The sequence below is a fragment of the Aedes aegypti genome, unplaced genomic scaffold, assembly GCF_002204515.2.
Source record: "Aedes aegypti strain LVP_AGWG unplaced genomic scaffold, AaegL5.0 Primary Assembly AGWG_AaegL5_hic_scaff_1143_PBJ_arrow, whole genome shotgun sequence".
Taxonomy (NCBI): Eukaryota; Metazoa; Arthropoda; class Insecta; order Diptera; family Culicidae; genus Aedes; species Aedes aegypti.
Genome location: NW_018734563.1, coordinates 18,232 through 39,704, shown reverse-complemented (window position 1 = coordinate 39,704; position 21,473 = coordinate 18,232). Strand labels below are relative to the sequence as shown.

The 21,473-nt window shown below is 38.7% G+C and overlaps 1 protein-coding gene and 2 long non-coding RNA genes across 3 annotated transcripts in view; 2 read left to right on the top strand and 1 right to left on the bottom strand.

Annotated features, from left to right (window-relative positions):
* The window catches only part of LOC110680277 (serine/threonine-protein kinase OSR1-like), a 32,942-nt gene extending 27,012 nt beyond the window's left edge, over window positions 1-5,930 (top strand). The window contains exon 2 of the mRNA XM_021856098.1: window positions 3,373-5,930. Coding sequence (XP_021711790.1) covers window positions 3,539-5,122 — 1,584 coding nt within the window. The 5' untranslated portion in view covers window positions 3,373-3,538 and the 3' untranslated portion in view covers window positions 5,123-5,930. The remainder of the gene's footprint in view (window positions 1-3,372) is intronic.
* Window positions 5,931-12,717: 6,787 nt separating this feature from the next.
* LOC110680276 lies at window positions 12,718-15,003 on the top strand. Its single transcript, XR_002502812.1, has 2 exons — window positions 12,718-13,005; window positions 13,122-15,003. It is a non-coding gene; the product is annotated as an uncharacterized LOC110680276 (long non-coding RNA).
* Window positions 15,004-17,242: 2,239 nt separating this feature from the next.
* LOC110680275 lies at window positions 17,243-18,653 on the bottom strand. The gene is made up of 4 exons (XR_002502811.1): window positions 18,484-18,653; window positions 18,355-18,432; window positions 18,224-18,300; window positions 17,243-18,163 (listed from the first exon to the last, which is right to left on the bottom strand). It is a non-coding gene; the product is annotated as an uncharacterized LOC110680275 (long non-coding RNA).
* Between the last annotated feature and the right edge of the window lie 2,820 nt (window positions 18,654-21,473).

Below are 21,473 nucleotides of genomic sequence, written 5' to 3'. Positions count from 1 at the left end.
AAATTAATACCGCGTGGTATTCTTTACGTGGCGATTAGGGTACCAGATGGTTTTTGTCCCATCTAAATGCTCAAATTTTTCATCCTTATAGTTTTGAAGTTGAAAATTGTTGCAAGTTACCCTGTTTGACGGTACTTCAAAAATATCACCACCTCACTACCAACATCTTCTATTGGTCCACTGTGTCTACCAGCGACCATATACTTTGTCTTGGTGGTATTGATAATGTGCCCAATTCGCGTTGTCTCCCTTGTTAAAGGCACGTAGGGGGAGATGCCCCAGTGCCGGACAGCACCCAATACCGGACAAAGTCGAAACATTGAGAAATCATGGTCCAATCAAGATGGTTTATTAGAAGAAAAGAAAGCTCTTATGTAGAATAGTGTTTGCGTAGAATAATACATCCTTGAAATATGCATGCCTTTTTAAAAACGTAGAAAAGTATGAAAATCTTTGAAAAATTGACGTATCTTCTTAATTTTGAGCCTATTTAGTAATTATTTTGAATATGAAAAAATACATTGGATCCCGCAAGCATGATCGAACATAATCCTTATTTGGTAGTATGAATGTATTTTGTACCATAATTGAACTAAATATGGACAAATTACAATTTTGGTTAAGCACCCTCTGTCTCTCAGTTTCGGACAGCTTGATTTGTTATATGATGTATTTGTAATTATTGCGTCAGTGTCTCAAAATACTTTCATTTTTCATAGGTTCCGTCGATCATGGTATCAAACATGCAATAAAATTAAGAAGAATGAACATTCAGAACAACATTGTAAAATGTGCTATTTTTCATCATATATGAAAGAGGTTTTTGATAGGCATCTTGCAAACTAAGAAAAACTCAAATCAGTCTTGTAAATGTTGCAAATGCATTGAATTGGTAATTATAAACTATTCCTATAGTGTACACATTCAATGATGTTCAAATTTACAGAATTCGAGGCATTTCCAGATCGTGTCCGGTATTGGGTGCCACCTTTCAAGATCGATCAATTTGGTACTAAAATACATCATCAAAACGCAATGTCAAAATTCATATTTATATTTTCAAATTTATTTTTGTACACTATAAAAATGATAATATTTATCATAAATGGGTAACACGAGCCCATACAATCAATATTTTTCGAATTATGAATTTAATGGCTTAAGTGTCCGGTACTGGGGGATCTCCCCCTATGCCTCTTCCACGGCTCGGCGATCAATTCCGATTATGCCGATATCGTACGCAAAACCAAGGAGCATACAAGAACGTGTGATAATAGTGCCATTCCTATGCACGCAAGCTCTCCTTATCGCTCCTTCTAACGCTATGTTGAACAGTAGGTATGAAAATGATCAACTTGATATAATATATCATCTGTTCCACTGTTGAGATTATAATCTGTGGTTATGCCGGGAACATGGTCACCGGATATTGGTTCCGGTAGGGACCCTAGAGGGACATTTGCAGACATCATGCACTGCTATCATTCGATGGTTAAAAATTCATGATATTCCACCGAGAAGTGAATAAATGTCATTTCATTAATTATAAAGTAATTTTGACCATTTTGGATATTTAGGGACAAGTGATAGGGCTCCAAATGACTCTTTATGGAAATTCTTGTGTATCGTGTAACGTCTTGAAATTTATGATTTCCCTCGCACAAGTTCATAGATATAATTTCGTATTATTCCCCTTCTTTCTGGCGTTACGTCCCAACCGGTACAGAGCCTACTTGCCAGTTTGGGGTTTTACAAGTAATTCTAGAATTATGACCTGTGCTCTCTCTTTGAAATTTTATATATTTTTGCATTTGTATGCAATAGTCTCCAAACGGATACATGTAATACATTATGTTCAATTAATCAATTTAGTTGGTTTTTAATGAGTTTTTTTTTTTGTTAGGTCCCAACAAATTTTGGGCTAAATCCAGAACCATTACCAAATTAAAAATTTTCAACGCATATATCTCAAATATAAGGGTCTGGGCCATTGGGAATAAACAATTTTTATCAAGAACAAGCATATTTTGAAAGAAGGGACATAATTCTAGTTATGCCAAACGGCCTTATGCCAAATGATATTATGCTAAATGGCTTTATGCCAAATGACCCACTCCCCAAATAAAACTCATTTATGATTTTTCCTAAAATTGTCATACAAATCGACCGAACGACGGTGAAGTTACAGAATCGAAATTTCGATGTCGGCACGCAATACTGTAAAGATTAAAAGGGTCCATTGGGCACACTAAAGGCTGCTAAAATTTTACCATTATCAGGTAAATCGTAATCCCTGTTACCCATTAGTTTACAAGAATTACTCAAAATACTCCTGTGATTGATGAGCGATGCTTCTGGTTTCAAAAATTGCTCAGCCGTTTTCAAATTGACTTATTTAATTTTATAATTTATTGTATATACTGAATTGGCGCAAGTCTGAGAGTCTTATTTCTCGCATAACTTATGATCTCGGCCCAAATGCCTTTGATAACCGAGTGTGTAGCTCGTTGTTTTTAAGCAAATGAATGATCCAAGATAGAAAATATCACTAGTAGGAGATAGAAGAGAATCTCTTCTTCATAGTATTGCAAATACCGTGTAAATCCATTCGTTTGTTTAGTAACATCATGCTACGTATTTGAATACCATTGGCTTCTAGGGAGAGATCATAAATTTTGCGGAACTTGGTGCAGGATCCACAAAATATGAAAGCAAAAATATTCGACTCTAAACACGAAACAAAAAAAAAACTAAACATTTTTGAGCCCCTCTATTTGAATTTATCTGATTAGGGTGAGCCCGTGAGAGTGAGATACCAATTAGAATGGGTGAGAGTGCACGCACGCAGGTGCAGCAAGAGAGAAAGAAGAATACACAGTTTATGCGTGTTGTATGCTTTCGTCGGTCCACATAGATAAACATTGGAGTCGAGACTTACAACATGTTAACTGTTGAACACTGCACCTACTGCGTGCTCCATTCATGGAAATCTATGTGGGTAGCGTTAATTAAACGCTCAAATAAGATGTAAATGGTTCGGGAAAGTTGTTTTTTTGTTGGTTTTGTGTGTGCTCTCATTCGCCCTTGCTCTCTTTCGGTCGTGCGCGCAGGCTCGCTTCACGAGCACGAGGTGCGTAATTGACTCGCGCGTGTCGACCGGCCTGCATATTAATTTAAAAACGTACACTGCATTCATATACTCACCATCATAAATCGAGTAATGAACCGACGACGACAACGACTGAAGCTTGTTTTTTGGTCACACCAAAACTGATTTTTGTTTCTTCTTTCTCTCACCCTCTCTTTTTCGGTACTCGCTTTCGCTCACACATTCTTCCTCGCGGAACCTTGACTCATCATCGCGCACCCCAGCTGCCCCCCAAAAGTGCCGCCAAGGAACCGGAGAGAGAGGATAGGTCGCTTTGAGCATTTGGCGCAAACGTACGGGACCTTAGTTGAACGTCGCGACTGCATCCGGACGGACGCGTGTAGGTGAGTGCGTTACTCTCTCTGCCAATCCAAGTACCTTTATCTTGCAATGGCCACTGGTGGCAGTAATAGCGGAACGGTATCGGTATCGGCGTCTTCCGTCAGCCTAGCGGCACCGGTACCACCCGTGAATACACCTTGGCCCAACAGCAAGGATGATTACGAGCTGCGGGAAGTGATAGGCGTTGGGGCCACTGCCGTTGTCCACGGGGCTTACTGCATACCACGTAACGAGAAATGTGCCATCAAGCGGATCAACCTGGAGAAATGGAACACTTCCATGGATGAACTGCTGAAGGAAATCCAAGCTATGAGCAGTTGTAATCACGAGAATGTCGTAACGTATCATACCAGTTTCGTGGTGAAAGAGGAACTATGGTTGGTACTTCGATTGCTGGAAGGTGGCAGCTTGCTCGATATCATCAAGCACCGGATGAAGACGGTCAACTGTAAGCATGGTGTTTTCGATGAAGCCACGATAGCAACTGTACTGAAGGAAGTATTGAAGGGTTTAGAGTATTTCCATAGTAATGGACAAATTCATCGCGATATCAAAGCAGGTAACATTCTACTGGGGGATGAAGGAACCGTACAGATCGCGGATTTCGGAGTTAGTGCTTGGCTTGCAACGGGTCGTGATTTATCGCGTCAAAAGGTTCGACATACTTTCGTGGGAACCCCATGCTGGATGGCACCGGAGGTCATGGAGCAAGATCATGGATACGATTTCAAGGCCGATATCTGGTCGTTCGGTATTACCGCGATCGAGATGGCAACCGGAACTGCACCATATCATAAATATCCTCCGATGAAGGTGTTGATGTTGACCCTCCAAAACGATCCTCCAACCATCGATACCGGTGCCGATGAGAAAGATCAGTACAAAGCATACGGGAAAACGTTCCGGAAAATGATCGTCGAGTGTCTTCAGAAGGAACCTTCAAAACGTCCCTCTGCCAGCGAGCTGCTTAAACATCCGTTCTTCAAAAAGGCGAAAGACCGGAAATATCTTACTCAAACTCTTCTAGCCACTGGCCCATCGATGGCCACACGAGTTCACAAAGCTGCCAAGCGACAACCGGGTGCTTCCGGGCGTCTACATCGCACCGTAACCGGCGAATGGGTTTGGTCCTCCGAAGAAGAAGACAACGGTAAGAATTCCTCCGATTCTGAATCGGAAGAACGGCCCATGAATTGCCTGGAGCAAATGGATTCTTCTGCATCGGAAACCGAAGACGCTTCCGAACAGTCCGAGGTCACCGTTACGGCCCCAACCGGTTCGGAGGTTACTTCCGCCGATGTCACAAACGCAGTCGGTGGTCTAAATCTCGATGACCTTCCTCCCATCAATTTAGTGTTGCGGATGCGAAATGCCAGCCGGGAACTGAACGACATCCGGTTTGAGTTCGCCGTTGGTAAGGATTCGGCCGAGGGCATTGCCACCGAACTCGTCGGGGCGGGTCTTGTCGATGGACGCGACATTGTCGTCATGGCGGCCAACCTGCAGAAACTAATCGATCAGCGGAATACGCTAAAAACCGTTACCTTCCAGCTGAACTCCGGCTTCGGCAGTGGAGAGCAACCGGACGAAAAATCACTAATCGGCTTCGCACAGATTTCCATCACGGATTAACTTAAGTGACTTGTCGTGTTAAAATGTAACCTTATTATTTCTTCGCGTAAGTGTGAGCGTGCCTGTTTCTATTATGTATGCGCTTCAGTGCGATCGTGAGCTGAACTGAAAACAAAAACAATTCCTGTGTTTCGATTTCTTACATAGTTTTAATATAAAAAAAACGATGAAAACAATAAATAGCAAGTTATTTAGATTTAAAGCACTATAACCTATCGAAGAGAAATTAAGGCAAATTCAAAAAAGTCGCATGAAATAACCCAACTGCTTCTTTCCCGGGAATTCTAGGACTTGTAAGTTAGTGCTTTAGCCTTTTCCAACAAAAGTTCGCGCTTTTATTCACAGATTTTACTACTAGATTATAATACGTGGAGTAACATATATATATTCAATGTTAAAGCGAAAAAAGTGATGTTGAAAGTAGCCTTTATCGATTCCCGCGCGAGAGCATCGGTGATCCAACAAAACGCAAATAGGAAAGAAAAAAACGAACTGATCGATAAGAATTAGTAAAACCAAGAAATTGACGAATGTGGTATGGAAAATCTCAACGTTCTGCTAAGGAGCACGCCACATAAGGTAATCGATTCAGAAATTGAGCACATGACGACGACGACGATGATGTCGGCGCTAATGATGGATGAATACGTCGCGGAACGAAGACAAGTTGAAGATGATACTGTATTTTAAACAACCTACCCCCTACTTTTTGACTAGCGTGCGCAGTTGCGTTTTTAGCGGTAGATGTCGAGTCACACCCCTCCCAAAAATAGCAGAAAATTATAAAAAAAGCAAAGTGGTAACAAACGTAAGAAGAAAAAAAAATAAACACAAAACCATCAAAACAAGAAGTAATAAAAAAAAACATCTAATAGTCGATGAGCAAGAATGGACACGAGTGTCTAGTGTTGGTGCGCTGCTTTTTATCATGCCGAAAACTTTCCTTGAGGAAGATACCTGTGGGTAAACCCATGTGCCGCAGGGTGAGTCTAGTTTGGCGAGTGGTGACGATCGGGGAATGGCTTGCGTAAGAGCTGCGTCTGGTGTTTACAACGGCTTGGTGGTTGTCTTTGACTCAGTGGCGTCAGTTTTGGGATAGATGTTTTTTCGCTTCTCTTCTCGTACAGTGCTGTCTTCCCATTGACGTAGATCGAATGGTGATAAAGATTCATGAATATTTACGCGGCGAGAACTGCAAATGAGTTTTATTTGCAAAACGTCCGGTCAAGTTTACACATATATATCCGCTGATATTTGACACCATAATGGGTACCCATACACTGACTAAAGCATTTGTTGTTTTAGAATAGAGTACTTCAATGGGAAGGTATTGATGAATTTGGGATTCATTTAGTGAAAATCACCATTTGTCCTCTGTAATAGCATGTAATATTAAGGTGACAATTTGAAGAATAGGTATATCTCTTAAAAGTCTTTGTTCCTCAATACGCCATTCTGCCAAAAAAAACCCTTAACTTAATAATTGTGAAAGAATCATTAAATTAGTTTAATGTTCCGAAAAATAACGTGTGTTCGAAGCTTATGGTTTTGTATTCTACTTGAATGGAATTCACCGTTTTAGTAAAAAAAAAACAATTCTGAGGTGAGTCAGCCTAGGGCTTAAAATCTAAGATAATAATAATAAATAAAGAACGAATAACTCATCTGGCTAGTTCTTCACTCACGCTTAGATGTACGATTACGAAGATGAATGTACATTTTAATAAGAATACAGTGATTGAAATTGAGAGAATTAGAAGTAAAGGTGTAAGTGACAAAAACCTAAAATAGAGGTGAATAAACCTCTCAAATATAATAGCCATTCCATGAAAAACTGACCTAGTGGGTCACCGAATTCCGTGGAAATTTGCTATTTTGTTCCTTATCCGAAATAAGGATACACGTATTTTTGGATTTTTTAATTAGGGTGACCAGAAAAATAGCGACTCTGCAAAATTTTTATTTAATTTTAAATCAAGACTTTTGAACCGCTTGACCGATTTTCAATTTTTTGGACGAAATGGAAGCTTAAGATTTTGACTTTCCAAGAAAATATATAAAATTTCACAAGCAATTGGTTTGTACATGAAAAAAAAAATTAACTTCCATTTTTTCGTGTTTTGAAGACTTTGAGACCAAAGGGGCTATTGCTGTTCTCATTTTTTCTTGAAAGCTCAGAATATTTTTTTTACATGAAAAAATATAGAAATTTCCTAAAAAACAAGAATTTTTTATATTTTTTTCGTGTTTTTTTCAGAGTTTTATATTTTTTCTCAAAAGTTGAAATCTTAAGCCACAGACTTGTCTGTGCTTAAGCTTTCATTCCATCAAAAAAGATTGGAAATCGGTTGAGATGTTCAAAAGTTATGATATTTTAAAAAAATAAAAAATGAGAACAGCAATAACCCCTTTTGTCCCAACCCCTTTTGTCTTCAAAACACGAAAAAAACGTTTTTTTTTTATTTATTTTTTCATGTAAAAGAGTATTGTTTGATCCGATGAATCTGTTGCATTCTCCTTTGAGGATTAGCGACGGAATCCGGATCAATTGTGTCCGGTTCGCGTTTTTCGAAAGAAAACAAAAAACAAAGTGTGCGGAAGAAAAAGAAAAAGAATCGACGCATCAGTTGTGTTTTCCGTTGAATCTGTAGCATGCTCCTTTGTGGGCGAGCGACGGAATTCGGATCGTGTCCGGTTCGCATAGTAACCGCACTATCAGTATCGATCATCCGTGTTCACGTATTCATTTTAAATTATATCCTTATCGTTTACCAACACGAATCCTTTCCCATATCCAAACTCCCAGTGTTTTCTTGTAGAAGTGCAGAGGACTCCTCGGCTTCCATAAAACAAGTAACACGTCAACATTTCTCTCCCATTCCCAAATTGACCTGCATTCGAACGCAGCCGGCGCCGGTATTGTTTGTTATAATAATGAGAGCACCAGTACTTACACATTGAAGATGCTACTGAGCATCTGTTGGTTCCCTGTGTAAGTTCAGCTGTTCTTGCAATAACGGAGTAGCAACTGCGGGCGGTCAATCATGCTCATGCTCATTTATTTTTTTCATGTAAAAAACATGTTTTGTAAAATTTTAATATTTTTCTTTTTCTTCTTCTTTCTTTAGCTTTCATTTCGTCCACGAAAATTGAAAATGGGTCAAGTGGTTCAAAAGACATATTTTCTTATAAAATAAAGTTTTTGCAAAATCGCGATTTTGCTGGTCACCCTATTTCGGAAATGGTCACCCTAATCAAAAAATCCAAAAACACGTGTATCCTTATTTCGGATAAGGAACAAAAACAGTTATTTAATAGTAAAATTATTTAAGCCATCGTGCAAAAGTTTGAGTTCACCCCTTAGCATGAGGAATGTATCGTGCAAAAGTTTGGAATCACCTGAGCCGCACGCAAATTCGCAAATCTCAACTTTAAGTAAAAATTTAATATAAAAAATCCAAAAATGGTTTTGGAAAATAAGCCTACGAAGTAAGAATGACTTATTGCCTTTCGAATGCGCTATAGAGAGTTTCAGTTGGACGTGTAATCACAGAGATATGGACAAAACACTTTTGTATGTTTTTAGGGGGTGAACCCAAACTTTTGCACGGGAGTGTATGATATAATGTGAACAAAATTGAATATTATGCCCATATACAAAAGCCCTCACCAAATCCTTGCTCCAGCATTGGGTTTCCATAGAAGCATTGGGTAGCCTCAACTAGCGATGGGCGATTTTGTATCGATGTTCTGAAAATCGATTCTTTTGTTCCGATTAATCGATGTTTTGAACCGATGTTGAGCATTTAAAATCGAGTGAATCGATTGTTTTAATTCGATTTTTTGTTTCGATTCAAAAAGGTGAATTTGATTAGAATTTTTTAATGAGTTGATGAACCACAAATATAGTTTTTAATTGGTCTTGAAGTTTTCAATGTATAACATAAAAATTCCAAACTTTGTTCAAATGAAGGAATTCAAAAATCATGTGCAATTGAGTTAAGTCTTATTTTGAGAGCTTGCTTTCGTAAATTTCCATATGAATTCTAACTCGAATCGATTCGTAAACATTGATTCAAATGATTCGATTAAATCGGTGAATCGATTCGACTTATTGAATTTGAATCGATTAAGTAACATCGATGTCCTGGTCAAATTTGCCCAATGCTAGCCTCAACCACTCCAGCACATAAGAGATTTTCTTACTTGCATAACTGCGTCCTGCGGGTTCCTCTGCAAATCCAATCTCTTTTCGGTCGATACAGCGGCGGCTCCTGTTGCACAAGAATACTATCTGGACTATTTTTCTTATACATTCGTAATCTCTTGTATAACAAAATCTTCACTGAATCGAACGCGAGCACAATTAAAAATTCACCAACGGGCATTTGACCATTCAGCCGGCCGAATCAAATATGACTCGGAGCACGGTATACACAACAAGGTAAGCTATTCCCACGTGTAAACAACGATTTTCAATTAAAACATGTGTCGTCATTCCTATCGTCAAGCATGAGGCTGAAAAGATAGTAAGAGAGAGCAGGCCTTGCTTTCTTTTGCACTCGTTCGAGTTTGCGATAGGAATGACGTCACTAGCAAATGTCATTTTTGGGATTATAATACCTTGCTTCTTTTTATCGTGACTCGGAGAAGGAAAAAATCGTTACAGCAGATTCAAATCTCATCAACACACGCGCACGGCCTGCTATGATCCTCTGTAAGTGACAAAAGCCTAATTTTGAGAAAATCGACATTGAGGTCTTATCAGAATTTTTTCATGCTTCATAAATTGTATGGGTGTCACAAAAATAATCCAATCTTCAACGATTTATGTTATTTTTTTCTGTTAGGAAAAATCACCTAAAATACAATTGGAAAGCTTATAAACAGTCGAATTTTATAGTATACTTCACTCAAAACCGAACAAAATGTCATTTACACCCTTTTGCGTTTCGGCCCCTCAATACGGTTTTAACTTATGGTGGTTAGGTTCAAAATCCCGTTGAGTTAAAAATTCAAAAATTGGAGAAATTTTTCTAGTAAATATTTGGAGGCAACTCTAAAGGAAGCTCTGAATAAAAAAAAACGTTCTGATTTAATTTGCGGACACTATGGTTTGTATGTGAAATGTTTCAATATTTGCAAGTCAAAAGATCCCACATTAGTGGCTCGTTTCATTAACCCTTTGTCTGTGTTTGGGATCAATACAATACAATAGAGCACTTTGACGGGCCTGTAACTCTTTTGGTAGCTAACCGATTTGCAATTTTTTTTCAAACGTTGGTGAGTTTCCGCGAATTTTTTTATTTGCGAAAATTATCAAGCAATATTTCCATTTTTTTGTGTTGGTTTGGGATTTACGACAAGTATTAATGCTTGTATTACTGTAGTTACAGTACTGCTCAAAGTTACTTTCAGGTAATTTCTAAAGTCATTCATTTAGTAATTCATTAAGAGCCTTCAAGTAGTTCTCTGGAGATTCCTTCAATATTCAGGTACACGTAATCCGGAATTGGTTGACATCTTCTTCTTCTTCTTCTTTTTCTTGGCATTAACGTCCCTACTCCCTACTGGGCCAGAGCCGGCTACTCAGCTTAGTGTTCTAAGAGCACTTCCACAGTTATCATCTGATTGTGAGAGCTTTTTTCGCCTAAGTTGCCATTTTTCGTATATCGTGTGGCAGGTACGATGATACTCTATGCCCAGGGAAGTCAAGGAAATTTCCATTACGAAAAGATCCTGGACCGATCGGGAATCGAACCCAAACACCTTCAGCATGGCCTTGTAGCCGCGGACTCTAATCACTCGGCTAAGGAAGGCCCTAAGGAATTGGTTGACATATTACCCCAGAAATTATTCCATAGGTTTCATCACGAACATTTTCAGTAATTTTTCAAACATTATTTTACAAGAAAATTCTTACTCCTCCAGGAGTCCATCCAGTCATTCTTCTACCGATTTTGCTACGGTTTCGTACCAGGTTTATATATATATGACATCTTCAAGAAATCAAGCAGAATTTCTTAAAGTGTCGTTTAGGATTCTTTTTTTTTTTAATTTCAACCATGATTTTTCTAAGAATACCTTAAGCAATTACTTCAGAGTTTTCTCATTACATTCCTTAGAGAAGTCCTCCAAAAATTATGTAAGAAACTTCTCAAAGCAGATATCAAAAGATTTACTCATTTTTCCAGGTATGTCCTCTAGAGTGTTGTCTAGGATATCTAGGAGCTGTAAGATTTGGAGATTTGCAATTTTGAAAAAAATCCTCGTGAAAAATCTGGAGCAACTCAATGAGGAATCCCTGGTCGAATGTATTGAGAAATTGCTAGAAGATTTCCTGGAGTAATTGCTGAAGGAATCCATTTGAAAATGACTGGAAAAATAACTGAAAAAATCGTCGTAGGCACGCTTTGAGGAATGTTTGTAGGGTTTCAAAAACTCCAGCAGGAATCTTTGGGAGATTTGTTAGAATAATTAATGTACCGTAATCCGAGGTAACATTGATATTTTTTTTAATTTCATAAAAATTTCATTTCAAAATGCATAAGTTGCAAGTTTTATATTTTTGAAACAAGTACTGACACACATTGCTCATGTCTGTATACTGTATTTAGTTTTCTGAAAGTCTAAAGTATGTTTTAAAAAATGTTTTAAGTAATTTTTTTATTCAGCTGATATGGGGTAACATTGATCACCCATGAAAACAACGTTCGGTAATATTGAAAATATCATTACTTACTAAAATCACAGTCCCTGATGCCGAATATGAAGGCCGGATTCTTACAAGTCATTCACTTTTTGAGTTATTTAAAAATAAAACACCTTGAATTGTGGAATACGCCTAAATGAGGACAATTTCCTAAGGCAATTTTGCATTCTTTGTAGTAATTTGTGAATTATGCTTAACTGAATACATTTATGAAAGTTTTGATAACGGAATCGTTTCCGGTGATATCTGGGTTAATTCTACGAGTGGCGTGAGGTGACAATTGCCGGTGCCGTATAGCGAGGTGACAATTCTTGACTCGAGTGAAGTGACTCTCCATTTGATTTGCACGGCAAGTCACTTCATTCGAGTCGAGAATTGTCACCTTGCTATATGACACCGACAATTGTCACCTCACGCCACTCGTAGAATTAATCCAATCATTTTTAGTAACAATCGCATTTATCTTGCTCATATCGTTTTCAGAACTCATGTGAGACATGATTCTTTGAAAAAAATACGCATAAACCCAACTCAATTTTCTCCAAAACCGTAAAGTTCATTAGCTCCTGAATTAGTTAGTGAATCACCATTCATGCATTGAAAATATTTCATCGATAAATGTTGGTTCGAACTTTTTACGAGGAGGATCTTTGCGATCAATGTTACCCCGGATTACGGTACCAATCGGTGGAAGAATATCTGAATAAGATCCTGAAATAGTAGGGGAAAAGCACTAATTTTTGACCAACAATGCCAATTTTCGGATTTTAATACAAAGTAGGCCAAATCGTTTGAATGGGTCGAAAATTGGTGCTATTCCTCTATCAGGGAAAATTTTTAGTGTAATTTTTGTGAAAATAATGTGAAAGAGTTGTGTTCGGGAGTGAACTGCCCACCCAGCTACGTTACAGTAAAGCGATTGTCATGAGTGGGTGAATGAAAACCCCACTCTCTAATATAGCAGAGAATGAGTTGCTAGTTCCAATAAAATAACTCTCCGTTGTCAGTGTAGAGTAATAGATAGGTCAACTAAAATGAAGTAATATCTGAGCTTAGCGATATCTAGTCAGTCGTAGTTGGACAACAGGTCGTACTAGCCATAAATCTTAGTTAAGGTCAAAAAATGTAAAATTAAGTGTTGTAAATATATTCGGTTAATTGTAATTTAAAGGTAGTTCGGTATTCAATGTTACGTGTTGTGTGTTAATAACTGTACGGAAACTATCCAATAAATGTGATGGGACTACAACCCTACGGATATAAGAATATCTCTCTCCCACTATGAAGAATCAGAAGCATAAAACTTCCCATCGTGTTGGGGGATTGCTGGCCAACATACAGTCCACTTCAAGCAACCGCATTCCCAAGGACTCTCCCCCAACATTTGGTCCTTCGAGCCGGATTCAACCAAAAGGAAATAAGAACGCTTCTGCTATGGTAGCAGAAATACCCAAATGGATACCACCATCATACAAAATCTACGGTCATACAAGGATGATATAACCGCCATCGCAGGCGACCAAGTGAAAGGAACTTCGCCATTACTGGAAACCAACAATCGTCTGGTGCATAGGAGAGGAACAATAATAGTAAAAATGGACTACGAAGCTACTAACCAGAATGTTCTGTGATCGGATCACACCTTCACGGATGTCGAACTGCTGCACTGGCGAAAATGCCTTTTTCTCAGGTAAATAAAAGGTGCAGTATATGTCCGCCGAGGCAGGCCAAATTCCTAAACTAACACCATAATTTCATCATTTTCTCACCAATCAACATCATTGGCACAATCGGAGCTCATCTGCGATAGGTGCATCGTTTGCTTGGACCAATTATTGGAATCCTTTGGCCGCTTCAAACGCATTGGCAAACGGTATCGAGGATAAAATTCACGGCAACTATGGCTACATAGAACAATCCTTAACAGCACACCATCTTCGGCTGTTAAGTGCAGACCTTCACTAAGAAATGAAAACATATTAAGATGGTATGCAGAACACCAACACCACATTAGTTTGCACTACACGACGGATCATCATTTCACGAGAGACAGTCATTGAACATTATCTCTGTGATAGCACTGGAGCTCACTGAGTTAACTCTTCGGCATCAGCAAGCACTCATCGAACCAGAAGAATGACGTCAAAAATATCTCCAATTACTGGCGACAATATTTCCAAGGCTATGCTGTGATGAATGGGCTCTACATCCAGAGGATTGGGATTGTCTTCTAATATCCATTATGAACGATTCACTATGGATAGGATGTTATCTGCAGCAACAGCTGTTGTTGGTGCACTTGCAATGGATGTTTCATTCCATCTAATCGCGGTAACACGAGATCAAACTGGAGTTGCACTTATGTTTTCAGACATCACTAAGTTAGCATCATCTTCTATTCTTCAAGGTAAATATAAACACTTAGTGTATGTTCTGCCGAAGCTTAGAGATTTCCATGGCTAACACTGTTTTATTCCGTATCTTACACCATAACATCGGACTAAACGTGACTTTGAGGCAACGGAGGAAACTGAACAACTGAGCCACATCATGATGACTTCCACACCTTGGTAACCGAATATCAACGTTCAACTATAGGATCTCAAGTGAGCGCCTGCTGTAGTATTACTTTTGGGCTGGACAATACATGGACATTGTGATTCGGTTTCGGTGGAAGGAATGCCGAAATATATTCGGACGTTCGGAGCTTGCGATAGTCACTACACCACCACAAGAAATTACTATGGAAAATTGGTTGTAAAATTGGATACCAGCGGAGGATGAAACATCTTTTGGCAATGGAAACTTCGTGACGAACATTGCTCATGTAACGAGCGTATTACTAATAATTGATCCGAAGCAGTGAAATCGTCTGCGTATTTAACCGAGAGATGTTGGATAGCTATACCGTAGGTTTGGAGAGGCTGCTGCAAGTGATATCCGTTAAGGTTAGTAACTACAAATGTATATGTCCGGCCGAAGCACGGACGAATGTTTACTACACTAACCCAACTTCCTCTCCACAATCTACATGGTCGATATGCATCGCACACACGGAGTTGTACGGTATCACTATCACACCACTGCAATCATCTGAAGATACCAATCTAGAGAGCGGGAGAGCACTTTATGATGGGAGCTTATTCAAGATACAATTGGGCTTAAGGAACAGACTGGAATACAATCAACTGAACAAATGAGCCGAAGGGAGAGATGAATCAACCAATACTTCCGAGAATGCTGTAAACAACACGATATTCGGCATACTTCCCAAATTCCACGGATGGGATCAGTTTGTTGTTGTTGCGTCTCAAAACCAATCCAAGGACTTCGGACACTAGGAGTGTCCAACCCACTTCAACGGATGGGCGCACAGGGCGTCTCTTCAATGAATTCCCAAGGTTCTCGGGCACCAGGGGTGTCCAATCTATCCCACGGGTGGACGCACAGGGCGTCTGTAAACCCAATCCAAGGATTTGGGCACTAGGAGTGTCCAATCCACTTCAACGGACGGATGCACAGGGCATCTGTTCAACCCATTCCCAAGGCTTTCGACACCAAGGATTTCGGGCACTAGGAGTGTCCAATCCATTCCCAAGGATGGATGCACAGGACGTGTGTTCAATACATTTCAAAGGATTTCGAAATTAGAGTGATTATACCAGGCAACCCACGGAATACCGTGCGATACCACTATGTTTTGGTGAGGTGTACAATGTAGTGCAGTGCTTCGGGACAGGATCCATGCAGTTTTTTAATCAGTTAGACTAGGATAGGTGAGACTTTTCCGTATTGGTGAGAGAGAAGTTTTCAGAAATTGCAGCAATTTCAGGGTGGGTGAGTATGTTCGGGAGTGAACTGCCCACCCAGCTACGTTACAGTAAAGCGATTGTCATGAGTGGGTGAATGAAAACCCCACTCTCTAATATAGCAGAGAATGAGTTGCTAGTTCCAATAAAATAACTCTCCGTTGTCAGTGTAGAGTAATAGATAGGTCAACTAAAATGAAGTAATATCTGAGCTTAGCGATATCTAGTCAGTCGTAGTTGGACAACAGGTCGTACTAGCCATAAATCTTAGTTAAGGTCAAAAAATGTAAAATTAAGTGTTGTAAATATATTCGGTTAATTGTAATTTAAAGGTAGTTCGGTATTCAATGTTACGTGTTGTGTGTTAATAACTGTACGGAAACTATCCAATAAATGTGATGGGACTACAACCCTACGGATATAAGAATATCTCTCTCCCACTATGAAGAATCAGAAGCATAAAACTTCCCATCGTGTTGGGGGATTGCTGGCCAACATACAGTCCACTTCAAGCAACCGCATTCCCAAGGACTCTCCCCCAACAAGTTGTGTTAGATTTTCAAACTATTTCTCAAAGCAAATTATGGAGAAATTTCTCCGCACATGAAATATCTGATACAAATTCCTGAGAAAACCGTGAGAAACATAAAGAGGAATTTCTGAAGGGATGTCTGAAGTAATCCCTGAAAGTAATCCAGCAGAAACCTCTGAAAAAATCAATAGAAGAATTTTCAACACATGGTATGCTAGTCAACAACTGAATAAGCACATAACTTCAGCTGTTGTTCAGTGCTGATCCAAACTGAGTTCAGTCAGCTTTTTTTAGCGCATAGTAAGAAAATGTGTGTCAAATAATATTTTTTACACAAGGTAAAATCAGTCTGAAATGACATCAAATTGCATGACAACTTCGTAGTTGTTCAAAACTTTTTTTGATTGATTCATGAACTCATATTGAAGTTCATTTATTTTATGAACTATACTTTTAATTGATTAATTATTTTAATAATTTGTGTTTTTATGCATTGAAGAAAAAGTCCTCTGGGCTGTCTTGGTTGTGTTATTCGAAAAACTCGTCAAGCCGTTCCCATTGAGGACGTTAGCCAAAATTAAGGACGTTTCAAGTCGTACTATTCCATATGGTTTGCACATCTGATATCTATCCATCTAGTATTCATCGCTATCTTTTCCATGCTCCCTCTTACTTTGAGCAGAACTGACCGATACCTGTGCCGATAAAACAAATTAAATATAACTATCACGGATTGTCAAAGAAATTTCAACTTTTCTTGTGCGGAACAGCATACTTTGCTTAAATGTTTATTTTTGTTTTCAAAATGATCCTATATTTCTGGAGGCAATGGATGTTTTCTAAACAGCTTTTTAACAAGTTGTAAGGAGGGCCTTAGTGGGGCCTCCAAATTCCTAGCTTATGCGCCAGACGATCTATGTTCGTCTGCTAGGAATTACAGATCGGATTGCCCAGCTAGCCTAGTTATCCAACCCCACTATCAGACCGACCTCCGAGATTCGATCCCAACAACCTGTCAGACCAGCCAACAATATTCCCAAAGTTTCAATCGAAGTAAGATAGTTCAATTAAAATTAAGTCCAATTATATTAGTAAGGTAAAATTTGAGTGGTAAAAATTTTATTCAGCGAAATTATTCTAAGTTTGCATGCTAGGCGATCGCGTTTTCAAAACATAATTTATTAAATCTTTCAGGGGCATTTCGTTTCTGTCTTGTTCCTAATTGATTGCTTTCGATCGATTTCTACAAAGTGCCTCCTAACAGTGACGTCACGTTTTCTGGGTTTGAATTTCAATTTTGGTTGTGTGATTTGGAGATTCTTATAGGATTTCTCTAGCCTAACAATGGTTTAGCTCTCGGTACGGTTAGAGTATTTTCGCAAGGTGTTCGGTTTCCAATCGGGTACTTACAGTCGATCTGCCGATGCGTCGCCGCCACTCCCCTTCCTCGGGATGGCTTGAGGGGAACAGTGCTTGCTCGAGCAATAGACGATGACCTTCGTGGTGGTGGTGTTTTCCGACGGTTTGCCCCGGCGGAGGGGAGTACCGCCCCCCGGCGCCGCTGGGTGTTCTCTGAATGTTGGTGGTAGTCAGAGCCGAAGCACGTGTTCAGCGTCGTCGTCGAAGCAATAGCGACGTTGAGCGAAGGGACACCGACGTTGTTGTGTGGCAGGATGACACAGATCTAGACGATGGGAAGCCCGTCAGCAAAAGGATCAATCACGCTGGCGTGGCAATCTTTCCCTTGCTAGACGCTACTCGCAAGAAGTGAGGAACCACCGTGATGGCAGGTGGAAAGGCGAGGCCGAGATTCGTCCGTTGGCCGACGCTCTCCAAGTGGCCTATGACGGCGCGGCGCCACAAGACGATAGGGCGCACCCAGGCGGACTGATCCAGCTTCCTTCCACTACATCCACCGAATTGCTCTTTAACGGTGGGGTGCCGTATCTTGGATAACCCCAAATCGGCTGACCGCCGGCGCACACGAGCTGTATCACATGAATTCACATTAGAACAACCTTGACTTCAATGCACATGTACCCAATTACCTTTCGATTCTTCCCTTTTTCCACAATGTTGTATTTTCTCCAGTTTTCCTCACGATTCACTTTAGTTGTTACCTAATCTATTAAATTAACTTGTTACAATCTCGATTATGTTTTAATGATTTGCCACTTACTAATGATCGGTTTTGATTCTCACACGACTCACGTTTTGATCAATTTAGGAAACGTAAAGGTAGCACACCTCTGAAAAACTAATAAATCATTTAGAATCACTATTCAATTATATAAAAACTTTTTCATACTAGATTAACAATATTATTCGCTCACGATCTCACTTCACTGAATATAACTTTTACTGTCTTTCTGACTCGGCGGTCCAGCAAGGAAAGACCGAGTATGTATTCCGTCCCCTATAGGAGACCTCCTATTTCTATTATTCAGTGATATTCTAATACGTAATATAATTTCCGGTTTCTTGATTCATTATTATTTGTAATGAATTTCTGGGTTGATCGAGTAGCTAGCCTTATTCAACACTTATTTATTCACCCAATTAGCAAACTGACCGCACTGCTTGATTCGAGCACTTGCATTTTATAGGTAAAACTTATCGTTTTTCTTTGAAACGATCGTTGCTCGTTTCAAAGTATTGAGAAAACATAAGTTTTAATGTATCTGATAACTTTTCTTATGTTAGTAATTTATACTTTGCATACGGAACACAAAAGAATTTTGAATATTTTGTCCATTTTCGAAAATTCGGCAATAGTGTGGCCTCTTTTGTAATGCTTATTTATTGCTGAACTTTGGATCAACTTTTCTAATAATTTACCGATGTTGAATTAGGATTTTATAAAAAAAACTTATTCGGCTTTTGAACATGAAAATGTTGAACATTTGGAAATAGCTGAAGTGCGAGGCATTACAACGTTAATTCATCATCTAAACATTCCTCTATACACACATACAATTGTTTGATGGAATATTGGCTTTTCAATTTGAGAAGGCATGTCTTGTTCAGCTGATTAGTAAAACAATCTTGACTTGTCGAATGAGAATCTTGGGAAACGTTTATTAAGTGGTGATTAAACTTTTATTCACTCCATTACATAACGCTGATCAGTGACAGTTTGTATTCAAAGAGCAGCTTCTCAGCTCCTTATAGGGAAATTTTTTATTCAGCTGTCATTACCATTATTATACACAATAGTAGTTTTTAACAGTGGGATTGTCCCTATTTGAAATTTCGAAAGGGACACGGAAAACAAAATACACCCAAAATTTTAGTTTAAACCAAGGCGTGTGACAAAATTCCAAAACCCGGAAAATAATGTTTTGTGGACTTCAACCAACGAACAGCATTTGAAAATTGAGTAAACATGTATTTTGGCCTAAACTTAAGCGTTTGGTACTTGAATGGGGACAGGGATTTAGGACGCTATTGGAACACAATTTTAAACTTATGATCGAAATTAGAGTTGAATCGGTCATTTTTTACTCCTACATTGTCAACTTTATGTAGAAATCAGCCTCGGTAACTGATATACATTTACTCGACTTGTTTTTACGGACCATATTCTGATATATTTGCAATAATATTAGTCAATCTAATGTACCATGTGATGAAAAATTGTGTAATTGCCATCCTCACTTATTGCAGTCATATTTCAGTAAGGAAATAAATCAACGACATGGAACTCTCTGTCACCACAAGTAGCAGGTGGCAGTGTAAGCAGGTGGTGAACGTACAAAAAATCCCAACCAACCAAACAAATCTCCCACACTCGAATACGAATTAGCACCACCACCAAATCATCTGAAAGTACTCGCAGATTGGCACTCATCCGTGGCCGCATAAGCGTGTGTTGATGACGAGGATGCTCTTTCGACTGCTGACTGACTGACGATGCAGCCAAGTGTGGTGTGTTCAAGTGCCGCGAAATAAATTTAAGCGCCATTTCCAACATAGGTACAGTGATGGACAAGATCATAAGCCCAGCGTTCGATTTCTATATATAACCATACAGTTTAACGGCTGGAAACTAAGTTCCTAGTGGGCCTCAATTTCTAGTGCATTGAACTGCAAAATTTTCGTATGCCCAATATTTCCTTTTATTTTAAGAACTATTTTAGAAGTTTCACTCAACAAAATTAGAAATTTCAAAAAATCAACGTGCTTGCGTTCCTTCTATGAAAATTATATGTCAGATTCTGGAAAAAAACAAATGAAACGTTTTCTGAATTAAGTAACAAACATTTTGAAATTAAAATCTTTCAATCGGACCCTGACACTGAGCACTTTAGGAAATTATCTAAAATTTTGAAAAAAAAAACCTGAAAAGCCAATTCCGGCACTGAAAGAGGAAAACAAATTACAGGTATGTTCCGTTTTTATCAACACGATCGGCAATTTTCAGTTGATACAAACGGAATACTTTTCTTAGACAAAATATTTTACAAATTTTAAAACAAAATTGCTGTTTTGTCATGATAATACATAATTTCATCATATAAATGCACAGTATTGATGTTTCAGAGCTGTGATTGGTATTAAGATTGTTTATTCGTATAATATCGTAAATAAAGTCGATTGCAGACTCCAATCAATCAATATGATTATTTGTTATGCGATAAATCTTTAATAGTTTAAGTTTTGTTGGTTAGATATTCATTGTATTTAATATGGAATATTAAACCGATTATTACATAAATGTGCTTTACATAATAAGATGCGTCATATTTGTAAAATTAACTACAAGGAAGTGGGTCAAGCTGATGATTGTCTTTTTTTTCAAAAAATGACACGAAACAATTTCTTTTCTTCTGTTTATGCTCATCCTTTTTCTTTTAATAAGAACAGTAATATAAGTAAAAGGGGTTTCCTCAGTTGGGATGTAATACCATACAGACATTACATCCCAACTGAGGAATAGCCTTTTCTCACCTTCTGTTCTTATAAACACTTCCGCAGTTATCAACTGAGAGTTTTTTTTTTTTTATTTTGTTAAGGTACATTTTGCACACATTTGCACACAGTCCGATTGGTGATTAAATGTGGGGATATGTTGCGATAGTTTTGCAAGCTTATATGAATAATAACGGTATCCTGTGCTTTTAATTATCAAAATCTATTCTTTAGAATGATTGGGTGATTTTTCTTCACTATCACTACCAACTTCGACTGGAATGCACCTAGGGGGTGCGGACTCTTTAGGTTAGGTTGTTCAAATTGAACACAATCTTTTCCACGAGTGCTAACCGTTGTGTGTTTGCTTGTCTCGTAGGAATCTAC